At 38.1% G+C, this 26,552-nt stretch overlaps 1 protein-coding gene across 3 annotated transcripts in view; it reads left to right on the forward strand.

The window, feature by feature from the left end:
- ZDHHC15 (zinc finger DHHC-type palmitoyltransferase 15) overlaps positions 1-26,552 on the forward strand; it is a 152,246-nt gene that overhangs the window by 67,084 nt on the left and 58,610 nt on the right. For all 3 annotated transcript variants that reach the window (XR_003522533.1, XR_003522534.1, XM_027607767.1), the window contains exons 4-5: positions 17,924-18,044; positions 25,849-25,918. Coding sequence is in view for 1 of the 3 variants with exons in the window: in XM_027607767.1 (XP_027463568.1) it covers positions 17,924-18,044; positions 25,849-25,918 (191 nt within the window). In the remaining 2 variants the exon portion in view is untranslated. The remainder of the gene's footprint in view (positions 1-17,923; positions 18,045-25,848; positions 25,919-26,552) is intronic.

Raw genomic sequence — 26,552 nt, forward strand, 5'->3', positions numbered from 1 at the left:
CCCCCAACACGCCTCCACTCTGTAACCCTCAGGTTCTTTCTTGGAGTCCAGTCTCTCATGGTTTGTCTCCCTCTCTGATTTCTTCCTGTTCAGTTTTCCCTCCCTTCCCCTATGGTCCTCCATGCTATTGCTTATGTTCCATATATGAGGGAAACCATATAATTGTCTTTTTCTGCTTGACTTAGTTCATATAGCATAATCTCCTCCAGTCCCATCCATGTTGATGTGAAAGTTCGGTATTCATCCTTTCTGATGGCTGAGTAATATTCCATTGTATATATGGACCACATCTTCTTTATCCATTCATCTGTTGAAGGGCATCTCGGCTCTTTCCACAGTTTGGCTATTGTGGACATTGCTGCTATGAACATTGGGGTGTATGTGCCCTTTCTTTTCACTATGTCTGTATCTTTGGGGTAAATAACTTGTAGTGCAATTGCTGGGTCATAGGGTAGCTCTATTTTTAACTTCTTGAGGAACCTCCATACTGTTTTCCAGAGTGACTGCACCAGCTTGCATTCCCACCAACAGTGTAAGAGGGTTCCCCTTTCTCTACATCCTCGCCAACACTTGTTGTTTCCTGTCTTGTTAATTTTTGCCATTCTAACTGGTGTGAGGTGGTATCTCATTGTGGTTTTGATTTGTATTTCCCTGATGGCTATTGATGTTGAACATTTTTCATGTGTCTGTTAGCCATTTGTATGTCTTCTTTGGAGAAGTGTCTGTTCCTGTCTTCTGCCCATTTCTTGACTAGGTTGTTTGTTTATTTTGGGTGTTGAGTTTGAGAAGTTCTTTATAGATCTTGGATACCAGCCCTTTATCTGTAATGTCATTTGCAAATACCTTCTCCCATTCCGTGGGTCGCCTCTTAGTTTTGTTGACTGTTTCCTTTGCTTGCACTCCACCTTTTATAATACTTTGTGGTAGCTTCCTTAAGCAGGCTCCCTTCCCTCCGCTTTATCCTCAGGTATATCACATGGGATTCAAGTCTCCCCACCTCCTCTACTTTCCAAAGGGTGGTTGCTTGTTTACTGGTAGACTTGCAGCATTTATTTTCTCAGATATCTGATTAATTACTTGGATGTTCAGAATGATTTGATCACTATCTAGTTGTATTTCAGGGACCAGACAAACTTAGGGTCCCCATACTCCTCCACCATCTTAACTCTTCTCTCACTGTAGTTTTGATTTGCTTTTCCCTGATGGTAAGTGATGATGAACATCTTTTCATGTGTCTCTTGGCCATCTAGATGTCTTCTTTGGCGATGTCTCTTCATGCCTTCTGCCCACTTTTAATTGGATTATTTATTTTTTGGATGTTGAGTTATATAAGTTCTTTATACATTTTAAATACTAACCCTTTATCAGATGCATCATTTGCACGTATCTTCTCCCATTCAATAGGTTGTCTTTTAGTATTATTGATTGTTTCCTTTGCTGTGTAGAAACTTTTTATTTTGATGTAGTCCCAATAGTTTATTTTTGCTTTTATTTCCCTTGCCTTAAGAGACATATTGAGAAAAATGCTGATACTCCCAAGGTCAGAGAAATTACTGCCTGTGCTCTCTTCTAGGATTTTTATGGCTTCAGGTTTCATATTTAGGTCTTTAATCCACTTTGAATTTGTTTTGTGTATGGTGTAGGAAAGTGGTCCAGCTTCATTCTTCTGCATTTTGCTGCCCAGTTTTCTCAACACTATTTGTTGAGGAGACTGTGTTTTCCCCATTGCATATTTTTGCCTCTCTTCTCAAAGCTTAATTGACCACACAATCATGTGTTTGTTTCTGTTCATTGATCCTTATATCTATTTTTGTCCTGTTTTGATTACTACAGCTTTGTAAGATAACATGAAATCTAGAGTTGTGATACCTCCAGATTTGTTTTCCTTTATTAAGATTGCTTTGTCTATTCTTGGTCTTTTGTGTTTACACACAAATTTTAGAATTATTTATTGTAGTTCTGTGAAAAATGCTATTGGTATTTTGGTAATGATTGCATTAAATCTCTAGATTGCTTTGGGTAGTATAGACATTTTAACAATATTTGTTCTTCCAATCCATGAGCGTGGAATATCTCTCCATTTGTTTGTGTCACCTGCAATTTTTTTCATCATTATTTTATACTTTTCCAAATACAGGTCTTTCAATTCCTTCATTAAGTTTATTCCTAGGCATTTTATTATTTTTGGTGCAATTTTAAATGGGAATGCATTCTTAATTTCTCTTTCTGCTGCTTCATTATGGGTGTATAGAAACAGACAACAAAAAGATGGCTAATGATGAACATTTTTTCATGTGTCTGTTATCCATTTGTATATCTTCTTTGGAAAAGTGTCTGTTCATGTCTTCTGCCCATTTTTTGATGTGATTATTTGTTTTTTGGGTGTTGAGTTTGAGAAGTTCTTTATAGATCTTGGATACCAGCCCTTTATCTGTAGTGTCATTTGCAAATATCTTCTCCCATTCTGTGGGTTGCCTCTTTGTTTTGTTGACTGTTTCCTTTGCTGTGCAGAAGCTTTTTATCTTAATGAAGTCCCAAGAGTTCATTTTTGCTTTTGTTTCACTAGCCTTTGGAGATGTATCTTGAAAGAAGTTGCTGTGGCCGATGTCAAAGCGGTTACTGCCTATGTTCTCCTCTAGGATTTTGATGGATTCCCGTCTCACATTGAGGTCTTTCATCCATTTTGAGTTTATCTTTGTGTATGGTGTTAGAGAATGGTCGAGTTTCATTTTTCTGCATGTGGCTGTCCAATTTTCCAGCACCATTTATTGAAGAGACTGTCTTTTTTCCATTGCATGTTTTTTCCTGCTTTGTCAAAGATTATTTGACCATAGAGTTGAGGGTCCATATCTGGGCTCTCTATTCTGTTCCATCGGTCTATATGTCTGTTTTTGTGCCAGTACCATGCTGTCTTGGTGATCACTGCTTTGTAATATAGCTTGAAATCGGGCAATGTGATGCCCCCAACTTCGTTTTTCTTTTTCAACATTTCCTTGGTGACTTGGGGTCTTTTCTGATTGCATACAAATTTTAGGGTTTTTGTTCCAGCACTTTGAAAAATGTCATTGGAATTTTGATCAGGATGGCATTGAAGGTCTAGATTGCTCTGGGTAGCATAGACATTTTAACAATGTTTATTCTTCCAATCCATGAGCATAGAATGTTTTTCCATCTTTTTGTGTCTTCTTCAATTTCTTTCATGAGTGTTTTCTAGTTCCTAGAGTATAGATCCTTTACCTCTTTGGTTAGGTTTATTCTGAGGTATTTTATGGTTTTTGGTGTTATTGTAAATGGAATTGTTTCTCTAATTTCTCTTTCTACAGTTGCATTGTTAGGGTATAAGAAGGCAACTGATTTCTGTGCATTGATTTTGTATCCTGCCACATTAGTGAATTCCTATATGAGTTCTAGTATTCTGGGGGTGGAGTCTTTTGGGTTTTCCACATAAAGTATCATGTCATCTGCAAAGAGAGAGAATTTGACTTCTTCTTTGCCAATTTGAATAGCTTTTCTTTTTGCTATCTGATTGCTGTTGCTAGGATTTCTAGTACTATGTTGAACAATAATGGCGAGAGTGGGCATCCTTGACGTATTCCTGATCTTAAAGAAAGGGCTCTCAGCTTTTCTCCATTGAAGATGATATTCACTGTGGGTTTTTCATAGATGGATTTTATGAACTTGAGGAATGTTCCCTCTATCCCTATACTCTGAGGAGTTTTAATCAGGAAAGGATGCTGTATTTTGTCAAATGCTTTTTCTGCATCAATTGAGAGGACCATATGGCTCTTCTCTCTCCTCTTATTAATGTGTTCTATCACATTGATTGATTTGCAAATGTTGAACCACCCTTGCATCCCAGGGATAAATCCCACTTGGTCGTGGTGGATGATCCTTTTAATGTACTGTTGGATCCTACTAGCTAGGATTTTGTTGAGGATTTTGGAATCCATATTCATCAGGGATATCGGTCTGAAATTCTCCTTTTTGTTGGGGTCTTTGCCTGGTTTGGGGATTAAGGTAATGCTGGCCTCATAAAATGAGTCTGGAAGCTTTCCTTCTGTTTCTGTTTTTTGAAGCAGCTTCAGGAGAATGGGTATTATTTCTTCTTTGAAAGTTTGGTAGAATTCCCCCACGGAATCCATCAGGCCCTGGACTCTTGTTTTCTGGGAGGTTTTAGATCACTGCTTCTATCTTGTTACTGGTTATGGGCCTATTCAGATTTTCAATTTCTTCCTGTTTCATTCTTGGGAGTTTATAGGTTTCCAGGAAGGCATCCATTTCATCCAGGTTGCTCAACTTATTGGCATAGAGTTGTTGATAATAATTACTAATAATTGTTTCTATTTCCTTGGTGTTAGTCATGATCTCCCCCCTTTCATTCATAATTTTATTAATTTGGATCCTTTCTCTTTTCTTTTGGATAAGTCTGGCCAGTGTCTTGGAAGCTCTGCATCTCTCCATCCATTCTAAATGACAGCCTTGCCAGATAACGTATTCTTGGCTGCATGTTCTTCTCATTTAGTACCCTGAATATGTCTTTGCAGGCCTTTCTGGCTTGCCAGGTCTCTGTGGATAGGTCTGACGTTATTCTGATGGTCCTCCCTCTGTACGTAAGGAATCTCCTCCCCCTAACTGCCCTTAAGATGGTTTCCTTGGTTCTAAGATTTGCGAGTTTTACTATTACATGCCGGGGTTTTGGCCTGTTTTCCTTGATCTTGGGAGGGGTCCTCTCGGCCTCTAGGACACGAATGTTTGTTTCATTCCCCAGATTAGGGAAGTTCTCAGCTACGATTTGCTCAAATATATCTTCTAGTCCTCTCTCTCTCCACCCTCTCAGGGATTCCAATAATTCTGACATTGGAACGTTTCATGGTGTCACTTATTTCTCTGATTCTATAGTTACGTATTCTGAGTTGTTTTCCCTGGCCTCCTCTTTTCCCTTTTTCTCTATTATTTGGTCTTCTAGGTCACTAATTCGTTCTTCTGCCTCGCTTACCCTAGCTGTTAGATTATCTAGATTAGATTGGATCTCACTGATAGCATTTTTAAATTCTGCCAATTCAGCTTTCTTTCTGCCCTTAGAAACTCTGTGTTGCCATTAATTGATTTCTCCATTGTAGCTATTGTCTTCACAATTGCTACCCTGAATTCCATCTCCTACATCTTGGTTATATCTGAATCCATTTGTAAATCTGTGGCATTAAGTCATAATCTCTGAGTCTTTCCTATTTTGAGGGTTCCTCCTCCTAGTCATTCTGTTGAGGGGTGGTTGAGGGAGTGTATAGAGTCCAAATTATTGACCACAACCCAAGAAAGATACACCTGTTTTCTAGGGACCTTAGGGTTGTTGGCCTCTTGTTTTCCCAGCCTGTCTTCTGGGGGAGGGTCCTGCCACACTGTTACTCAGGCAATCCTGTTTGGGCAGAATTGCCCTGCCCCCTGTGGTGGGGGATGGGCTCAGTGAAAACTGGTTTTTGGGGGCTTTTGTTCTCTGGCGGCTTTCCCTGGTAGCTTCCGAGAGTCAGAGCAGAGGAGACCTTTTCCAGCCCTCTGCCTCAGAGCAGAGAGATCACAGTCTGTTCTTCAATGATGTCTCCAGGCCACACTATCTCCATTTCTGTCTGTGCTGCTATAAACTGCAGCATCCTGGGTTGTGCCCTCATCAGCAGGGCTCCCAATCGGGGCATGTCTCTGCCCTTTATGCTTCTAAAACTGCCAGCCACCCCCATTTCGCACATGCGGCCCCGCCGCTCTGTTTTCCATCCTGGGGGCTGCCCTGAAGTCCTTTCCCTGCCGCTACCAGTCTGCATGTCTGTGACCTGTCCCCATTGTGGGAGGGTATGCTCACCGGCGGTGTAGGATCCCAATGGCCAGGTTCTCTCCCCCTTCCATTTATCCTCTTATCTGCCCATGGTATCATAGCTCCCTGCTTCATACCTTGAAACCAACCGCCTGTGATATTCTTTTTGTAGAGATCCAGATCTATCTTCTTACATCTCAGGCTGATTTCGTGGGTGTTCAGAGTGGTCTGGTAGATATCCAGCTCAATTCTGGGGACTGGTTGGAATAGGGTCCCCTATTCTTCTGCCATCTTTTTCCTGTTCTGTTGAGTTTTAGTCATGAAGGGATGTTGTTCTCTGTCAAATGCTTTTTCTGCATTGAAATGATCATATGTTTTTTATCTTTTCTCTTATTGATGCAATGTATCATATTGATTGATTTGCAAATATTGAACCACCTTTGTCTTATGGGAATAAATCCCACTTGATCATGGTGAGTGATTTTACTAAAATGTTATTATATTTGATTGTATAATATTTTGTTGAGAATTTTTGCATCTCTTTTCATCAGAGACAGTGACCTGTGGTTCTCCTTTTTTGTAATGTCTTTATCTGGTTTTGGTATCAGGGTAGTGCAGGCCTCATAAAATGAATTTGCAAGTTTTCCTTCCTCTTCTTTTTTTGGAATAATTTGAGAGGAATAGATATTAACCCTTTAAATGTTTGGTGAAATTCACCTCTGAAGCCATCTGGTCCTGGACTTTTATTTGTCGGGAGTTTTTTGATTACTGATTTAATTTCATTGCTGCTAAATGGTCTGTTCAAATTTTCTCTCTTCCTGATTCAATTTTTGGAGGTTTATATTTGTAGAAATGTATCTATTTCTTCTAGGTTATCCAGTTTGATGGCATATAGTTTTTCATGATATTCCTCTATAATTCATTGTATTTCTGTGGTGTCAGTTATTTCTCCTTTTTCATACATGATCTTGTTTTTTTTTTTACTTCTCTTTCTCGATGAATCTGGCTAAAGTTTTATCAATTTTGTGGATCTTTTCAAAGAACCAGCTCCTACTTTTTTGATCTGTTCAACTTTTTTTTTAGTACCTACTTCATTTAATTCTCTAATATTTATTATTTCCTTCCTTCTACAGGTTTTGGGTTTTGTTTATTTCTCTTTTTCTAGTTCCTTAGATGTAACGTTTGGTTTGAGATTTTTCTTGCTTCTTGAGGTAGGAGTGTATTGCTATAAACTTCCCTCTTAGGACCACTTTTACTGTGTCCCAAAGGTTTTGGATGATTGTGTTTTCAATTTGATTTGTCTCCCTGTATTTTTTTTTAATTTTCTCTTTGATGTCTTGATTGTCCCATTCATTATTTATTAGCATGTTATTTAACCTCCATGTATTTCTGGTCTTTCCAATTTTTTTTTTCTTGTCGTTGATTTTTAGTTTCCTAGCATTTTGGTCAGAAAAGATGGTGATATTACTTTGATCTTTTTGAATTTGTTGAGACTTGTTTTGTAGCCTAATATGTGATCTGTTCTGGAGAATGTTCCATATGTACTTGAAAAGAATGTGTATTCTGCTGTTTTAGGATGGATTATTCTGAACATATCTTTTCAATCTATCTAGTCCACTGTGTCATTCAAAACGACTGTTTTCTTGTTGATTATCTGTTTGGATTATCTGTCCATCAATGTCAGTTGGGTGTTAAAGTCCCCTACTATTAGTATCTATTACTTCCTTTATGTTTGTTATTAACTACTTTAAGTATTGAATGCTCCCATGTTGGTATATAAACAATTGTTATATCTTCTTGTTGGTTTCTCCCCTTAATGATTAGTGTTCTTTGTTTGTTATTACGGTCTTTATTTTAAAGTCTATTTTTTCTGATATAAGTATTGCTACCTTGGCTTTCTTTTCTTATCCATTTGCATGTTCAATGCTTCTCCATTCCCTCAATTTCTACCTGCATGTGTCTTTAGGTCTGAGATCAGTCTTTTATAGGCAGCATATAGATGACTCTTCTTTTTTATCCATTTTGTCACTCTGTGTCTTTTGTCACAAAGTTGCTGATTCATTCTTCTGCCTCTTCTAGTCTACTATTTATTCCATCTAATGTATTTTTAATTTCATGTTCTTCATCTCTGATTGGTTCTTTTATGTGTTTTCTATATATTTCATAAGGGTCTCACTGATGTCTTCTACTTTTCTCAAGTCCAGTGAGTATCTTTATAATCATTTCTTTATATTCTCTATCAGGCGTATGACTTATCTGTGTTTCACTTTGGCCTCTTTCTGTAATTTTATTCTGTTATTTCATTTGGGACATATTCTTCTGTCTCCTCATTTTGTCTTACTCTCTGTGTCTGTTTCTGTGTGTTAGGAAAGATAGCTATGTCTCCTGCACTTGAAAGTAATGGCCTTATGTAGAAGAAGTCCTATACTGCCCTACTGTGTAGTATCCCCTGTTCAGAACCTGGTACTTCAGGAATGTCTCCTATGTGTAATGTATACACCCTGCTGTTGCGGCTGAGCCATTTTTTCCCTCAGTCCATTCATCCCCAATGGCTCTCTTTGCCTGTTGTCAGCAGTATTTTCTCCCTGTGGTGTTAGTGGGGCAGTCTGGGGACATCTTGGGCTTAGTTAAGTCAGACCAGGCATTTGCCAGAGGTGCAGTAGCATTTAACTGCAGGGTGCTTTCCCCATGTTGTCCCCTGGGAAGCTTTCATTGGTGGGCAAAGCCTGGAGTCAGACCAGTTGTCTGCCTCCAGCCCTCTGCTGTGGCCTCAGTCTGAGTGGTTTGTGTGGTTATCTTTCCCTCTCTCCAAGGCAGGAGTCACTTTGGTGTAGTGCTGGTCACTGTAGGGCCTGCTTGCATACTGCCAGGCCTGTGGCACCACCTTGTATGGGCTCTGGTGGAGAGCATATTGGAGAGTGTGCATCCACTGAATCATAGTGTAGGGGGTTCATTGGTGGGGCGGTGGTGTTAGCAAGCTTTGTGTGCCCCTGGTCCTCTGTGGGAGGGGCCCTGGAGTGACAGACTGAGATGGGCTGTCTGGAGCGGTGAATTGGTAGAAGCACTGCATGGTGGGTCAAGGTAGCATTGCTAGCAATTTACAGTCCAACTCTAGGGCTGGGGAGGGAAATGGCATCTGCCAGTTCCTTTGTTCCTGGCGTTGTTTCCCTGTTAGTTCTCTCCCTCCAGGACATGCTCTGAGATTAGTAAATAACTCCCTCCCATATACCCCAGGCAACTTTCAAACTGCTGCTTCTATGCTGTATCTCCACAGGCTGTTTATTATGCTGTCTTTTTAAGGGTAGGAACTCAGTTTCTTCTTGCCCACCAGCTCTCCCAGAGCTGAGCCTGCTGATTTTTTTTAAATTTCAGGTTTTAAGTCCTGCTGGTTTTAAGAGCTCATGAAATTCAGCCCCTCTCGTTTTTAAATGCAAATGTTATGGGGGTTTATATTCCCTGTGCAGACTTCCTAGTGTGGGGGTTTGTTTCCCCTTTCCATGCTCAAGCCATCCTTCTCTCCTGCAGACAGTCCCAGGAGTCCCTTTAGTTCCTGATCACGTCTCCACCCTTCCTACCCTCTTTGACATGGCCTTTTCTCTGCCTTTTGTTGTGGAGTTTATTCCGCCAGTCTTCAGGTCATTTTCCAGGTTATTTACACTGATATGAGTGTTATCTAGTTGTATCTGTGGGAAGAGCTGAGCCTAGGGTCCTCCTACTCTGCCATTTTCCCTGGAAGTCTCCTTATTATCTATTTTTATGCTATCTACAAACAACTCACTTTAGAACCAAGGTAAATGGGCTGAAAATGAAAGGATGGAAAAAGTTATTCTAAGCAGATAGTAATCAAAAGAGATCAAGGGTAGGTATACTAATATCACATTTAAAAGAGGCTTTAAGCCAAAAAGTGTTACAGGATACAAAGAAGAAAAAGACCATATTAGTGATGGTGATGCAGAGTAGAAAAGACCAGCCTTTGTTCCCCAACAAGTCAGATGGCTTCCCTGGTGAATTCTACCAAACATTTGAAGAATTAACATCAATTGTTCTCAAATTCTCCCAAAATATTGGAGAAGACAGTACACTTCAAAACTCATTTTACAAGGTTGGCATTGTCATGATACCAAAGCCAGACAAGGCCATTACAAGAAAAGAAAATTATAGGCCAATATCCTTGGTGAACAAAGATGCAAAATTCTTAACAAAATACTAGCAAACCAAACTCAACAGCATATTAAAAAGATCATTCATCATGGCTAAGTGGATTTATACTCAGGATATCAGTAAATGTGATATACTATATTTACAAAATGAAGGATAAAAATCATATGGTTATCTCAATAGATGTAGAAAAAGCATTTGACAAATTTCAACATCATTTCATGATTTAAAAAAACTCTCAACAAATTAGGTGTAGAACAAATGTACCTCAACATTATAAGGCCATATATGACAAACCCACAGCTAACATCATACTCAATCATGAAAATCTGAAAGCTTTTCCTCTAAGATCAGGAACAGGACAAGGATGCCCATTCTCACCACTTCTGTTCAACAGTACTGGAAGTACTAAACTAAAGCACTTAGGAAAGGGAAAGAAATAAAAGGCATACAAATCAGAAAGGAAGAATGAAGGGGGAGAAATCAGAGGGGGAGATGAACCATGAGAGACGATGGACTCTGGAAAACAAACTGAGAGTTCTAGAGGGGCAGGGGTGGGAGGATGGGTTAACCTGGTGATGGGTATTAAAGAGGGCTCGTATTGCATGGAGCACTGGGTGTTATACACAAACAATGAATCATGGAACACTACATCAAAAACTAATGATGTAATGTATGGTGATTAACATAACAATAAAAAAATTTTGAAGGAAAAAAAGGAAGAAGTTTTCTGTTTGTAAATGACATGATCTTACATATGGAAAATCCTAAAAAGCCCACAAAAAAAACCTTTCAGAACTAATAAATTCAGTAATGTTGCAGGGTAAAAAAAATTTAAAAAATCATAAATCAGTTGCATTTCTGTACATAAAAACAAACTATCCAAAAAAGAAGTTAAGAAAAAAATTGCATTATAGTAGCATTGAAAAGAATAAAATACTTAGGAATAAATTTAACCAAAGAGTTGAAGGAACTGTACAAGAAAAACTATAAAACAATGATGAAAGAAACTGAAGAAGACACAAATAAATGGAAAGATTCCCTATGTTCATGAATTGGAAGAATTAATATTGTTAAAATGTCCATATACCCACAGTTATCTACAGATTCAGTGCAATACCTCTCAGGATTCCAATGGCATATTTTTTACAGAAATATAAAAAACAATCCTAAAATTCATTTGGAACCAGAAGAGATCCTAAATAATTAAAGCAATTTTGAGCAAGAAAAACAAAGCTGGAGGCACTACACTTCCTGATTTCAAATTATATTATAAATTTATAGCAATCAAAACAGTACTGGCATAAAAAGAGACACATAAATGACTAGAACAGATTCAGGAGCTCAAAATAAACCCATGTATAGGCAGTCAATTAATCTTTAACAAAGTTGCCAAGGATACACAATGGGAAAATGATAATCTCTTTAATAAATGTGCTGGGGAAATTGGATATTCACATACAAAAGAAAGAAATTGGATCTTTATCTCACAGAAATTCATTTTAAATGAATTAATGACTTAAACAAAAGACCTGAAATCATAATAATCTGAAAGAAAGACAAATAGAGGAAAACTCTTTGACATTGGTCCTGGCACAATATTTTGGATTTGACACCAAAGACACACATTACAAAGGCAAAAATAAACAAGTGGGACCACATCAAACTAAAAAGTTTCTGCATAGTAGAGGAAACAATCAATACAATAATAAGACAATCTATGGAATGGGAGAAATATTTGCAAACTACCTGATAAGCAGTTACTATGTAAAATATATATGTAACTCATATAACTCAATAGCAATAATAATAATAACCTTATTAAGAATGGTCAAAAGACCTGTATAGATGTTTTTCAAAAGAACATACAAATGGCACACAAGTATATGAAAAGGTGCTCAACCTAATTGTCAGAAAAATGTAAATCAAAATCACAATGAGATATTACCCCACAACTCTCAGGATGGCTATTATCAAAAAGTCAAGGCATAAACAAGTGTTAGTGAGGATGTGGAGGAAAGGGAATCCTTGTTCACTGTTGGTGGGAATGTAAATTGCTACCACCATTATAGAAAACAATATCGAGGTTCCTCAGAAATTAGCAATAGAGGGGCATCTGGGTGGCTCAGTTGGTTGAGCGTCTGCCTTCAGCTCGGGTCATGGTCCCGAGGTCCCGGGATGGAGCCCCACATCGGGCTTCCTGCTCAGCGGGGAAGTCTGCTTCTCCCTCTGTTCCTCACTCTTCTCTCACTCTCTCTCTCAAATAAATAAATAAAAATCTTAAAAAAGAAAGAAATTAGCAATAGAACTACCGTATGATCAAGAAATCCCGCTTCTGGTATATATCCAAAGGAAATGAAAACAGGTTACTGAAGAAGAGACATATGCACTCCCATGTTTATTGCAGCATTATTTATAGTCTTAAAGATATAGAAACAACCTAAGTGTTCATCAATGGATGAATAGATAGAGAAATATGGAATATATGTATAATTGAATATTATTCAGTCTTTTAAAAATAAAGAAATCCTGCCATTTGCAACAACATGGATGTACCTAGAGGACATTATGCTAAGTGAAATAAGCCAGACACAGACATGTACTGCCTGATGATCTCTCTTATATGTGGAATCTTTTTTAAAAAAAGGCAAACTCATAGTAATAGAGCAGAGTGGTGGTTATCAGGAACTGGGAAGTGGGAGTTAGGGGAAATGTTGGCAAAAATGTACAAAATTTCAGCTATAAAATAAATAAGTTGTGGGGACCTAATATACAGCATGGTGTCTATAATTAATAATAATGTATTAATAATGTATAATTAAAATACTAAGAGAATAATCTCAAGTGTTGTACCACAACAAAAATAATAACTGTGAGGTGGGAGATATGTTAATTAGCTTTAAGTGTTAAGCATTTCACAATTTATATGTATATCAAAACATCACATTGCATATCTTAAATATATCCAATTTTTATCTGCCAGTCATACCTCAGTAAAGCCAGAAAAAATAAAATGAATAAAATAAAATAACCCACAAAAAAAGAGAGATGGACATTACATATTGATAAGATAGTCAATTCATCAAGAACATGCAGCAGTTATAAACAGAGTGCCCCAAAATATAGGAAGTAAAAACTAACAGAACTGAAGGAAAAAATACACAGTCCTACAGTAATTGGAGATTTCAGTAACCCATTTTCAATTATGAATAGGACACCTAGACAGACGATCAATACAGAAATGGAGGATTTCATAACACTATAAACCAACTAGATGTAATACACTTGTATGGAACACTCTACCCAAAAATAGAAGAGTAACAGGTTCTTCTCATGAGCACACAGGACATCCTCCAGTATAGACCATGTGTTAGGAGGCAAAACAAGTCTCAATAAGTTTAAAAGATTGTAATCATATAAAGGATCTTCTCTGACTTCAGTGGAATGAAACTAGAAATCAATAACTGAAGGAAAACTATAAATTCACAAATTTGTGAAATTGAGCAACACTCTTAAACAACTAATGAATTAAATAAAAAATCACAAGGGAAATTTAAAAAATACTTTGAGATAAAATGAAAAACACCATACCAAAACTTTTAGGATGCAATAAAGCAGTATTTGGAGGAAAATTTATAGCTATAAATACTTATATTATAAAAGGAGTAATATGTCAATTCCAATATTCTTTACACCTTAAAGAATCAGAAAATGAAGAGCAATCTAACCCCAAAGTTAGCAGCAGTAAATAGTGATGATTGGAGCAGAGATAAAAACCAAATAAGGAATAGAAAACAGTAGAAGTAATCAATAAGACCAAAATTGGGAGTTTGAAAAGATCGACAAAATTAAGAAACTTTTAGCTAGACTGAACAAAGAGAGGACACAAATTACTGGTATCAGAAATGAAAGTGGGACATTACTACAGAAACAGAAAGAATTATAATAGTATGAAGGATTGTGTGTCAATACATTAGAAACCTAGATTAAAAGGAAAAATTCCTAGAAATACACAAATTACCAAAAATGACTCAAGAAGAAATAAAAAATTTTTGAATATACCTAAAATAAGTAAAGAGATTTATTAATCAAAAACCAATCAACAAAGAAAAGCTCAGGACCAAATGGTTTCACAGGTAAATTCAGTCAGAAGAATAATTAACATGAGTCCTTCTCAAAATCTTCCAAAAAACAAAGAGAGAGAGAGAGAAGTGAGGAACACATTCTCTAACCAGTGAAAGTAGGCAAGGAAAAAAAAGGCATCCAAATTGGATAGAAAAAAGTAAAATTATCTCTGTTCACAGATAGTATGATCTTATATGTCAAAAAACCCTAAAGATCCTCCCAAAAAACTGTTAGTAGTAATAAATTAATTCAGCAAAATTGCAGGATACAAAATCAACACACAGCAATCAGTTGCATTTCTATATACGAACAATGAATAATCAGAAAAATTAAAACAATTACATTTACTATCATGAAAAAAATAAAATACTTAGGAATAAATTTCATCAAAGAGGTGAAAATCTCAGTACACTGCAAACTAAAAACTGTTGCTAAAAGCAATTAGATACAAATAAATGGAAAGACAGCTCATGTTCATGGATTGGAAAAATTAATATTGTTAAGAATGTCATCACTCCCCAAAGTAGTCTACAGATTTGATGCAGTCTCTATCAAAATCCCAATGATATTTTTGCATAAATAGAAAATTCCATCTTAAAAATCATATGAAATCTCAAGGGACCCCAAATAGCTAAAATAATCTTGAGAAAGAACAAAGTTGCAGGTCTCACTTACTCATTTCTAAACTTCCTACAAAGCTACAGTAATCAAAACAGTGTGGTACAGATACAAAGACTAATGGAATAGAAGAGCCTACTAATAAACCCTCACATATATGGTCAGGTAATTTTTGAAAAGGGTATCAAGACCATTCAATGGGGAAAAGATGGTCTTTTCAACAAATGGTACTGGGAAAACTGGACATGCACATGCAAAATAATGAAGTTGGACCCTTACACCATATACAAAAATTAGCTCAAATGGAAAGCTACAGAACCTTTAGAAAAAAATATGGGGGGGTGGTGCCTCAGTGGCTCAGTTGGTTAAGCATCTGCCTTTGGCTCAGGTCATGATCTCAGGGTCTTGGGATTGAGCCCTGCATTGGACTCCCTGCTCCGCAGGTAGTCTGCTTCTCCCTCTCCTTCTGCTCCTCCACGCCCCAATTTGTGCTTTCTCACACATGTGCGCTCTCACTCTCTCTCAATCTCAAGTAAATAAATAAATAAATAATCTTTAGGAAAAAACATAGGGAGTAAGTTTCATGACATTGGATATGGCAATGATTTCTTGGACATGACATCAAAAGCAAAGGAAACAAAAGTAAAGGTAAACTGGACTACATTAAAATTTAAACTTCTGGACATCAAGCCACAACCAACAGAGTGAAAAGGTAACCTAAAGAATGGGAGAAAATGTTCACAAATTATATACTCAATAAATGTCAAGTATCCAGAATATATAAAGATTCTTACAACTCAACAACAAAAAGACAAACAACCCAACTAATAAATGGGCAAATGATTTGACTAGACATTTCTCTAAAGAATATATGTGAATGGCCAACAAACACATGAAAAGATGATTGACATCATTAGTCAATAGAGAAATGTAAATCAAGACTACAGTGAGATACCTCTTCACACCCACTAAGAAGTCCAAAATACAAATACATACATACGTACATATATATGTACATACATACAGAAAAGAGAGAGAGAAGGAAGGGAGGGAGGGAGGGAAGGAGAGAACAAGTGTTAATGTGGATGTGGGAAATTCTGAATCCTCATATATTGCTACTGGGAATGTAAAATGGTACAGCTGGTGTGGAGGACAGTTTTTCAGTTTCTCATAAAGTTAAACATAAAATTATCTTGTGATCCAGCAATTCTATTCCTAGGTATATACTCAAATTGAAAACAGGTGTTCAAAAGTTATACACAATTGTTCATAGAGCACTAGTCATTATGGCCAAAAGGTGGAAATGGAATATCCATCAACAGATGAATGGATAAACCAAGGGTGGTATGTCCATAAATGGAATATTATCCAGGTATAACAAGGAGTGCATTACTGATACATGCCACAGCCTGGATGAACCTTGAAAACATTACGCTAATTGAAAGACACCAGACACCAAAGACCACATTGTTTGATACCATTTGTAGGCAATATACAGAAAGGAAGGAAATCTAATGAGACAGGAAGTAGATTAATAGTTGCCAGAATCTGGGGATGGGGGAAATAAGGAATTATAGCTTAATGCATATGGGGTTTCCTTTTGAGGTGATGAAAATATTCTGGAAGTAGATAGTGGTGATGGCTGCCCAACACTGTGAATGGACTAAATGCCACCGTGTACACTATGAAATGTGCACTTTAAAATGGAATTTTATGTTATGTGAACTTTAGCTTAATAGAAATAATTGTCCCCTCCACCCTATTTAGGAAGCTTATAGGCCAATAGAAAGGCTGAATGGTTGGGAATTTTGTAGGCCTAAATTTACTGGGTGGAATGATGGTAAGATTTAGATAAGAACTGCAAATGTCTAACACTTAAGACCACATCTTCATCATTTTTAATTGGTAAAAAGAAAAGGTGAGTCTTTGGGGACTATTTGACAGCCATGATATTCATTTCTCTAATACCAAATACATCCCAATCTATCACCCATTGCCCACCCAAAATGTGTTTACTGGTTCATTGCATTCTAATCCTCAGAAAGGCTTGGTTAGTGCCAGAAATAGGGCATCCAAACATGACATCTTATTCCAATCCAAAACTTACTTGTTGAATAGCCACAAGGTTTTCATCACATACTAGCAGTAACAACCCTGCCTCTGCCTTTCAAGCAGGTGCAGTATGCCACACAAAAGTTATATTCCCCAGGACAGCCCCCAAATTAGAGGGCTGTTCCAAGTGCTACTTTTAATTATCAAAATTAAAAGGAATTGGTTAAAACTTTATACTACAAACTAGAATAGTTAAAATTTAAAATGATAGTATAAAATATTTTTAAATGATTTAAGAAATTAGACTTGTAAAAGAAACTTTTGATTACTTATTATACAGTACTTTTACACCAATCTTATGAAGTAGGTATTATTTCCTCTATTTTACAGATGACAACACTTGGGTTGAGAGTGTCCGATTTTCCAAGTGATTTTTTAACTATTAAGTGGAAGAAATGAGGTTTAAACCCCCAAAATCTGATCACAGATCCTTCTCTTTTTCACTTCTGCCTACCTTTTGGCCCAGACAGAAGAAAGCTTTCAAGTCTATGTTACTTTGGAAAATTGTTGATATATCTTTTGCAAGATTAGCAAAGTGTGGTGCCAACAATGGCAATAAGCTTCATACCAGACTAAAAATTTCTGCAATAGTAAGAATACCCAAATTTCTACTCATTTGCAAGATTAGAATATAGTGTCACAAGCAGTCTCATCCAGCTTCTCTAAGAGTGTAACCTATGAAAAATACCTACAACTTAATAACAATCATAGTTAATCATCAACAGGGTCCTGGCAGCAAGGTATCGTACATCAGTATGTAACATCATATTATGGTATAATGGAGTGGAAAGGGCACAAGTCTTGGAATCAGGTGAACTGGGTTTGGAGCTTAGTTTTGCTACATACTAGTTAGTATAACCATGGACAAAGTACTTAATCTCGTTAAGTTTTCTTTATTTATAAAACAATACTACCTATCACATGGACTTATGAAGATTGAGATAAAAGCCAGATAAAATAATTAAGATAATTATGCTGAGAAAGTTATAAACCAAATTGGTACCTAGACTTCAAGGGTAGATAACAAATATTTTCACCTAAATAGTTATTGTTGTTTTTAACATTTTCTGTGAACCTTGGAAAATAAAGTCTCGCCTCTTCTGCTTCTAGTTCCACTTGTCCTATTCAGACAAGGAACGCTATGAAAATGAAGAGAGACCTGAGGTCCAGAAGCAGATGCTCATCGATATGGCCAAAAAGCTACCAGTTTACACAAGAACTGGGAGTGGAGGTCAGTTCATCCAAAGTCACCTAGAGAAGCGGCAAGTCACCTTTTGAGATCGGCAAGGACCTCAAAAAGGCTAAGTCATATATATCTACAGGCTCATCTGTATACCTAGTACTGGAGTCTACCACTAACATTTTGCTATGTTATTTTATCATATATCTGTCCGCAAATCCATCCCTCAGCCATCATCCATCAAGTCATCTTATTTTTTCATACATTTCAAACTAAATAGCAAATATCAGTACACATCTACCTAAATATTTTATCATTCTTTTTTGAGTGAAATTTGCATACAAAGGCACATACAAATCTTAAGTGTGCCATTCAGTGTTTTTTTTTACTTTTTATTGTTATGTTAATCACCATACATCACATCATTAGTTCTTGATGTAGTGTCCCATGATTCATTGTTTATGCATAACACCCAGTGCTCCACGCAGAATATGTCCTCTTTAATACCCATCACCAGGCTAACCCATCCCCCCATCCTCCTCCCCTCTAAAACCCTCAGTTTGTTTTTCAGAGTCCATCGTCTCTCATGGTTCCTCTCCCCCTCCAACTTACTCCCCTTGATTTTTCCCCTCCTGCTATCTTCTTCTTTTTCTTTTTTCTTAATATATGTTGCATTATTTGTTTCAGAAATACAGATCTGTGATTCAACAGTCTTGCGCAATTCACAGCGCTCACCATAGCACATACCCTCCCCAATGTCTATCACCCAGCCACCCCATCCCTCCCACCCCCCACCACTCCAGCAACCCTCAGTTTGTTTCCTGAGAATAAGAATTCCTCATATCAGTGAGGTCATATGATACATGTCTTTCTCTGATTGAGTTATTTCACTCAGCATAACACCCTCCAATTCCATCCACATCGTTGCAAATGGCAAGATCTCATTCCTTTTGATGGCTGCATAATATTCCATTGTGTATATATACCACTTCTTCTTTATCCATTCATCTGTCGATGGACATCTTGGCTCTTTCCACAGTTTGGCTATTGTGGACATTGCTGCTATAAACATTGGGGTGCACGTACCCCTTCGGATCCCTACATTTGTATCTTTGGGGTAAATACCCAGTAGTGCAATTGCTGGATCGTGTGGTAGCTCTATTTTCAACTGTTTGAGGAACCTCCATACTGTTTTCCAGAGTGGCTGCACCAGCTTGCATTCCCACCAACAGTGTAGGAGGGTTCCCCTTTCTCTGCATCCCCGCCAACATCTATCGTTTCCTGACTTGTTAATTTTAGCCATTCTGACTGGTGTGAGGTGGTATCTCATTGAGGTTTTGATTTGGATTTCCCTGATGCCGAGCGATGTTGAGCACTTTTTCATGTGTCTGTTGGCCATTTGGATGTCTTCTTTGGAAAAATGTCTGTTCATGTCTTCTGCCCACTTTTTGATTGGATTATTTGTTCTCTGGGTGTTGAGTTTGATAACTTCTTTATAGATTTTGGATACTAGCCCTTTATCTGATATGTCATTTGCAAATATCTTCTCCCATTCTGTCGGTTGTCTTTTGGTTTTGTGGACTGTTTCTTTTGCTGTGCAAAAGCTTTTTATCTTGATGAAGTCCCAATAGTTCATTTTTGCCCTGGCTTCCCTTGCCTTTGGCGATGTTTCTAGGAAGAAGTTGCTGCGGCTGAGGTCGAAGAGGTTGCTACCTGTGTTCTCCTTTAGGATTTTGATGGACTCCTGTCTCACGTTTAGGTCTTTCAACCATTTGGAGTCTATTTTTGTGTGTGGTGTAAGGAAATGGTCCAGTTTCATTCTTCTGCATGTGGCTGTCCAATTTTCCCAACACCATTTGTTGAAGAGACTGTCTTTTTTCCATTGGACATTCTTTCCTGCTTTGTCAAAGATGAGTTGACCATAGAGTTGAGGGTCCATTTCTGGGCTCTCTATTCTGTTCCATTGATCTATGTGTCTGTTTTTGTGCCAGTACCATATTGTCTTGATGATGACAGCTTTGTAATAGAGCTGGAAGTCCGGAATTGTGATGCCACCAGCTTTGCTTTTCTTTTTCAATATTCCTCTGGCTATTCGGGGTCTCTTCTGGTTCTATACAAATTTTAGGATTATTTGTTCCATTTCTTTGAAAAAAGTGGACGGTATTTTGATGGGGATTGCATTGAATGTGTAGATTGCTCTAGGTAGCATTGACATCTTCACAATGTTTGTTCTTCCAATCCATGAGCATGGAACGTTTTTCCATTTCTTTGTGTCTTCCTCAATTTCTTTCATGAGTATTTTATAGTTTTCTGAGTACAGATCCCTTGCCTCTTTGGTTAAATTTATTGCTAGGTATCTTATGGTTTTGGGTGCAATTGTAAATGGGATCGACGCCTTGATTTGTCTCTCTTCTGTCTTGTTGTTGATGTATAGGAATGCCACTGATTTCTGGGCATTGATTTTATATCCTGCTACTTTACTGAATTCCTGTATGAGTTCTAGCAGTTTTGGGGTGGAGTCTTTTGGGTTTTCCACATACAGTATATCATCTGCAAAGAGAGTTTGACTTCCTCTTTGCTGATTTGGATGCCTTTGATTTCTTTTTGTTGTCTGATTGCTGTGACTAGGACTTCTAATACTGTGTTGAATAGCAGTGGTGATAGTGGACATCCCTGCCGCGTTCCTGACCTTAGGGGAAAAGCTCTCAGCTTTTCCCCATTGAGAATGATATTCGCTGTGGGCTTTTCATAGATGGCTTTTATGATATTGAGGTATGTACCCTCTATCCCTATACTCTGAAGAGTTTTGATCAAGAAAGGATGCTGTACTTTGTCAAATGCTTTTTCTGCATCTATTGAGAGGATCATATGGTTCTTGTTCTTTCTTTTGTTAATGTATTGTATCACGTTGATTGATTTGTGGATGTTGAACCAGACTTGCAGCCCAGGTTTAAATCCCAATTGGTCGTGGTGAATAATCCTTTTAATGTACTGTTGGATCCTATTGGCTAGTATTTTGGTGAGAATTTTTGCATCCATGTTCATCAAGGATATTGGTCTGTAATTCTCCTTTTTGATAGGGTCTTTGGTTTTGGGATCAAGGTAATGCTGGCCTCATAAAATGAGATTGGAAGTTTTCCTTCCATTTCTATTTTTTGGAACAGTTTCAGGAGAATAGGTATTAATTCTTCTTTAAATGTCTGATAGAATCCCCCTGGGAAGCCATCTGGCCCTGGGCTTTTGTTTGTTGGGAGATTTTTGATGACTGCTTCAATTTCCTTACTGGTTATAGGTCTGTTCAAGTTTTCTATTTCTTCCTGGTTCAATTTTGGTAGTTGATACATCTCTAGGAATGCACCCATTTCTTCCAGGTTATCTAATTTGCTGGCATAGAGTTGCTCATAATATGTTCCTATAATTGTTTGTATTTCTTTGGTGTTGGTTGTGATCTCTCCTCTTTCATTCATGATTTTGTTGATTTGGGTTCTTTCTCTTTTCTTTTTGATAAGTCTGGCCAGGGGTTTGTCAATCTTGTTAATTCTTTCAAAGAACCAGCTCCTAGTTTCGTGGATCTGTTCTACTGTTCTTTTGGTTTCTGTTTCATTGATTTCTGCTCTGATCTTTATTATTTCTCTTCTCCTGCTGGGTTTAGGCTTTATTTGCTGTTCTTTCTCCAGCTCCTTTAGGTGTAGGGTTAGGTCATGTATTTGAGACCTTTCTTGTTTCTTGAGAAAGGCTTGTATTGCTATATACTTTCCTCTTAGGACTGCCTTTGCTGTATCCCAAAGATTTTGAACAGTTGTGTTTTCATTTTCATTGGTTTCCATGAATGTTTTTAATTCTTCTTAAATTTCCTGGTTGACCGATTCATTCTTTAGTAGGATGCTCTTTAGCCTCCATGTATTTGAGTTCTTTCCGACTTTCCTCTTGTGCTTGAGTTCTAGTTTCAAAGCATTGTGGTCTGAAAATATGCAGGGAATAATCCCAATCTTTTGGTATTGGTTGAGACCTGATTTGTGACCTAGGATGTGATCAATTCTGGAGAATGTTCCATGGGCACTAGAGAAGAATGTGTATTCCGTTGCTTTGGGATGGAATGTTCTGAATATGTCTGTGAAGTCCATTTGGTCCAGTGTGTCATTTAAAGTCTTTATTTCCTTGTTGATCTTTTGCTTAGATGATCTGTCCATTTCAGTCAGAGGGGTGTGAAAGTCCCCCACTATTATTGTATTGTTGTCAATGTGTTTCTTTGCTTTTGTTATTAATTGCCTTATATAATTGGCTGCTCCCATGTTAGGGGCATAGATATTTACAATTGTTAGATCTTCTTGTTGGATAGACCCTTTAAGTAGGATATAGTGTCCTTCCTCAGCTCTTATTACAGTCTTTGGTTTAAAATCTAATTTGTCTGATATAAGGATTGCCATCCCAGCTTTCTTTTGGTGTCCATTAGCATGGTAAATGGTTTTCCACCCCCTCACTTTCAATCTGGGGGTGTCTTTGGGTCTAAAATGAGTCTCTTGCAGACAGCATATTGATGGGTCTTGTTTTTTCCTCGGGGTCCTGCTCCTCAGTGCACCCCCAGAGAAAAGCAGTCACTCCCATCTCCCTGGTCTCCGGCCGCACTGCATGCTCACCTGGCCTGTGACCGAGCATTTCTATCTCTGGCTCCCAACCCCGTGTGGAGTCTCCAAACCCAGCAGATCCCTGCAGTGCACTCCCGCGCCGCTCCTCCCGGGGGAGGGAGGGGAGTCTCCCCGGATCTGCCGCTTGTTGGGTCCCTGCTGGAGGAGCGGTGGCCCGACTGGGCCGCGGATCACAGTTTATGGCAACCCCGAGCTGAGAGCCCGCACCTCGGCTCCGCCTCTGCAGCTGACTTCCCTGCTCCAATACCAGGGAGCTCTGCTGCACTCAGGCACCCCTGGTCTTTCTGTGACCCCGAGGGTCCTGAGACCACACTGTCCCGCGAGGGTTCCACCCCCCGCTTAGCCAATGGAGCGATGTCCTTCAGCGGAGCCGGCTTCTAAAAGTTCCGATTTTGTGCTCCGCGGCTCTATCACTTGCGAGAAGCGGCCGAGGGAGGCCCCCTCCCCCGCCGTCTATCCTCCCGAATATTGCCTCAGATTCACTTCTCCGCACGTCCTTCCTTCCAGTAAGTGGTCGCTTCTCTGTTCAGAGAGTTGTTGCTACTCTCTTCTTCGGTCTCCTGTTGAGTTCGTAGGTGTTCAGAATGGTTTGATCCCTATTCAGCTGAATTCCTGAGACCAGACGAAATCCAGGTCTCCTACTCCTCCGCCATCTTGCTCCCTCGGCATTCAGTGTTTTGACAGATGTACACATCTGTGTCATTAAAACCTCTATAAACATTACCACATGCCCAGAAAGTTCTCTCAATATCCTTCCTAGTCACTCCCACCAACCACCACCAAGGCAACCACTATTCTGATAGTTTTCCATCATAGATTAGTTTTACCACTCTAGAATTTTATATAAATGTAATCATTTTTTTAAAAAATGATTTTTTATTTCTTCTTTTATTTAGCATAATATTTTGAGATTCCTTCACATTTCTGTGTATTTTATTCCTTTTATTGCTGAGTAGTATTTCATTGTATGAATATATCATAGTTTGTTTATCCATTCACCAGTAGATGTACATTTGGTGTTTCCAGTGCTTAGCTATCATGAGTAAATCTGCTATGAATATTCTCGTATAAGTATTTGTGCAGAGATATGTCATCTTTCTTGGGTAAATGTCTGCTATGGAGTTTTACTCTTAGTTTTCATCTGTATGACTAAAATAGTACTAGCTGAACCAGTTTTCCACCTTTCAAAATTTGAAACTCAAACCTCTTTTGACAAGTCATCCTAATGTTTCTAATAAGGAAGATTGTGTTTCAAGGCTTTGGGAATTATACTGTTAGACATTTATGTTCATCTGTTTATCATTTATTTATTCAGTTATCATTCATTAAGATCCTGTGTGGCAGCTGGGAGAATTTTAGTATGATCTGGGTATTAGATATTAAGGACTTACTATTAATTTTGTTAGAGCATTGATGTCATGGTAGTCATGATTTTTTAAAAGTCTTCATGCGTACTGAAATATGGTGAAAAGTAGACAGGAAATTATTTGTATAATTTCTCACAGTAGTAAACAGAATGATGTGATAGAACAGAGATTGGTTACAAACTAAAGGTGTATGGGATGAATTAGACCCAAGAGAAATTTTGTTTGATCTCTAATGTATCATTTAAAACTTTATATTTGTTACTGATTTTTAACAACTAGAATATTTCCACATGAAAGTCCTTATTTTTGGCTTCTCCTGAAAACTCAGACACTCTGGCAATATTCAGTCTGCATTTTCACATGGCAAAAACTAGCTAAAGCTGAGTAGTAGCCACACTTTTTAAATAAGGCATGCATTCTCAGGTTCCCTCACAGTTTCCAACTGGCTGCTTCACTCACTACTCACTAGTCTCTGGACCCTTGAATCATTTGTTTGCAGCCCTATGCTATAGAGAAGGCTTCTCTGAGGAAATATCTTTTGGTTTGAGACCTGCATAATAAAAACCAGCAGGAAGTAAAGAGCAGAGGGACTAGCATCCCAGGCAGAAGGTACTGCAAGTACAAAAGGCCCTTAGGAGCAAGCTTGCAGTATTAGAAGAACAGCCAGCCAGCCATGTGACTGGAGTATAGCAGGTGGAGAGTGATACTAGTTAAAACTGAGGAGGCAAGCAGAGGCCAGATGATACAGGCCATGGTAAGGAGTTTGGATTTTATTCTAATGGTGTTGGAAGTCCACTGAAGGTTTTAAGTAAAAAGTGATATAATCTGATTTACATTTTAACAGATCATCTGGCTATTCTATAGAGAATATATTATGGGGAACAAGAATGAAAGAGTAAATAATTAGGCATCTGTTGCTGTCATCTAAATTAGAGATAATGGTGGCTTAAACTGGGCAAAGATATTACTATATCTTTAAAAACATGCTGGATGAATTAAACATGCGTGTCCCTCTCCCTTTTTCTCTGCCTTGATTATAACCATACTTTTGTCATCCCCCCCATTGCTAGACATAAACACAAACTGCTGAATTAGCAGTCCATTATGCTAAATCAATTATATGTGCTTAATGTACACTTCAGATGGAATTATTATATTAGCTCAAATTATTCATGATTTTAGTTGTTTCACTTAATAATAATTACATTAAACATAGTCATACTCTATTGATGAACAGAGAGAAAATGAGAAGAAAAGGAAAATGCCTTTCATTAAGGGAAATAAAGAAAGGAAGGAGAGAAGGAAGGAAGAGGGAGGGAGAATTTTTTTTATATCAGACTTATAGAGTGAAGAGAACTCTGAATGAAATAAGGGGTCAGAAAAACTATAGTGGTCACAGTTCTGCCACTGACTTGCTGTGTGATCTTGTGTAAGTCACTTGATATGGCTAAGTCTTTACTTCCTTCATCTGTGAAATGGTCAACTGAATTAATTGTTTTTATATAGGAAAGTTGGAGTAAACAGAATCTAAGTGGTTTTCCCAAGATCACTCAAGCAGTTGACAGCATAGTTTGTTTTATAATACCAAATCTTATTATCAGATATGCAGATATGAAAACTTTTCCCTTTACCTTCATCCCCCAGAAGGTGCCTTCAAGATTGATCTAACAGGGAAAAAAATACATACCACAATTCTCTTCTGTGATCTGCCTTTTTCTTGGTAACTTGAGATGAGCTTGACTACCTGTAATCAGTGTATAACAAGCCATCCAGATAGGCTAGTAAGATATATGGTGTCATATTGAGCCCTAACCAATGCTAACCACCTTATTTTTCCTATAGCTGTTAGATTCTGTGACCGGTGCCATTTGATCAAGCCTGATCGCTGCCACCACTGCTCTGTCTGTGCCATGTAAGTGACATCCATCTTTCCCCTGGGCTGAGCTTGGACAACAACCTGACTGATCCTAACATGTGACCATGCCTAGATAAGAGCATTTCCTTTCAATCATAATGAACACATTCCACATACCCTCTTAGAATGATGATTATTCAAACTATTCTAAAGATAGGAAAGAGATATAAAACTCCATTTTAAAAATAAACGTTCGGGGTGCCTGAGTGGCTCAGTCAGTTGAGCGTCTGACTCTTGATTTCGGCTCAGGTCATGATCTCAGGGCCCTGGGATGGAGCCCCACGTCAAGTTCCACGCTCAGTGGGGAGTCTGCTTCTTCCCCTCTCCCTCTGCTCCTCCCCCTGCTCACACTCTCTCTGTCAAATAAAACTTTTTTTAAAAATTAAAAAATGGGGCGCCTGGGTGGCTCAGTTGGTTAAGCATCTGCCTTCAGCTCAGGTCATAATCACGGGGTCCTGGGATCAAGCCCTGCATTGGGCTCCCTGCTCAGCGGGGAGCCTGCTTCTCTCTCTACCTCTGCTGCCCCCCCCACTTCTGCTCTCTCTCTCTTCTGCTCTCTCTCAAATAAATAAAAAAATAAAAATAAATAAATAAATAAAATTTTAAAAATTAAAAAATAAAAATAAATGTT

This window comes from Zalophus californianus, chromosome X (genome assembly GCF_009762305.2).
Source record: "Zalophus californianus isolate mZalCal1 chromosome X, mZalCal1.pri.v2, whole genome shotgun sequence".
Taxonomy (NCBI): Eukaryota; Metazoa; Chordata; class Mammalia; order Carnivora; family Otariidae; genus Zalophus; species Zalophus californianus.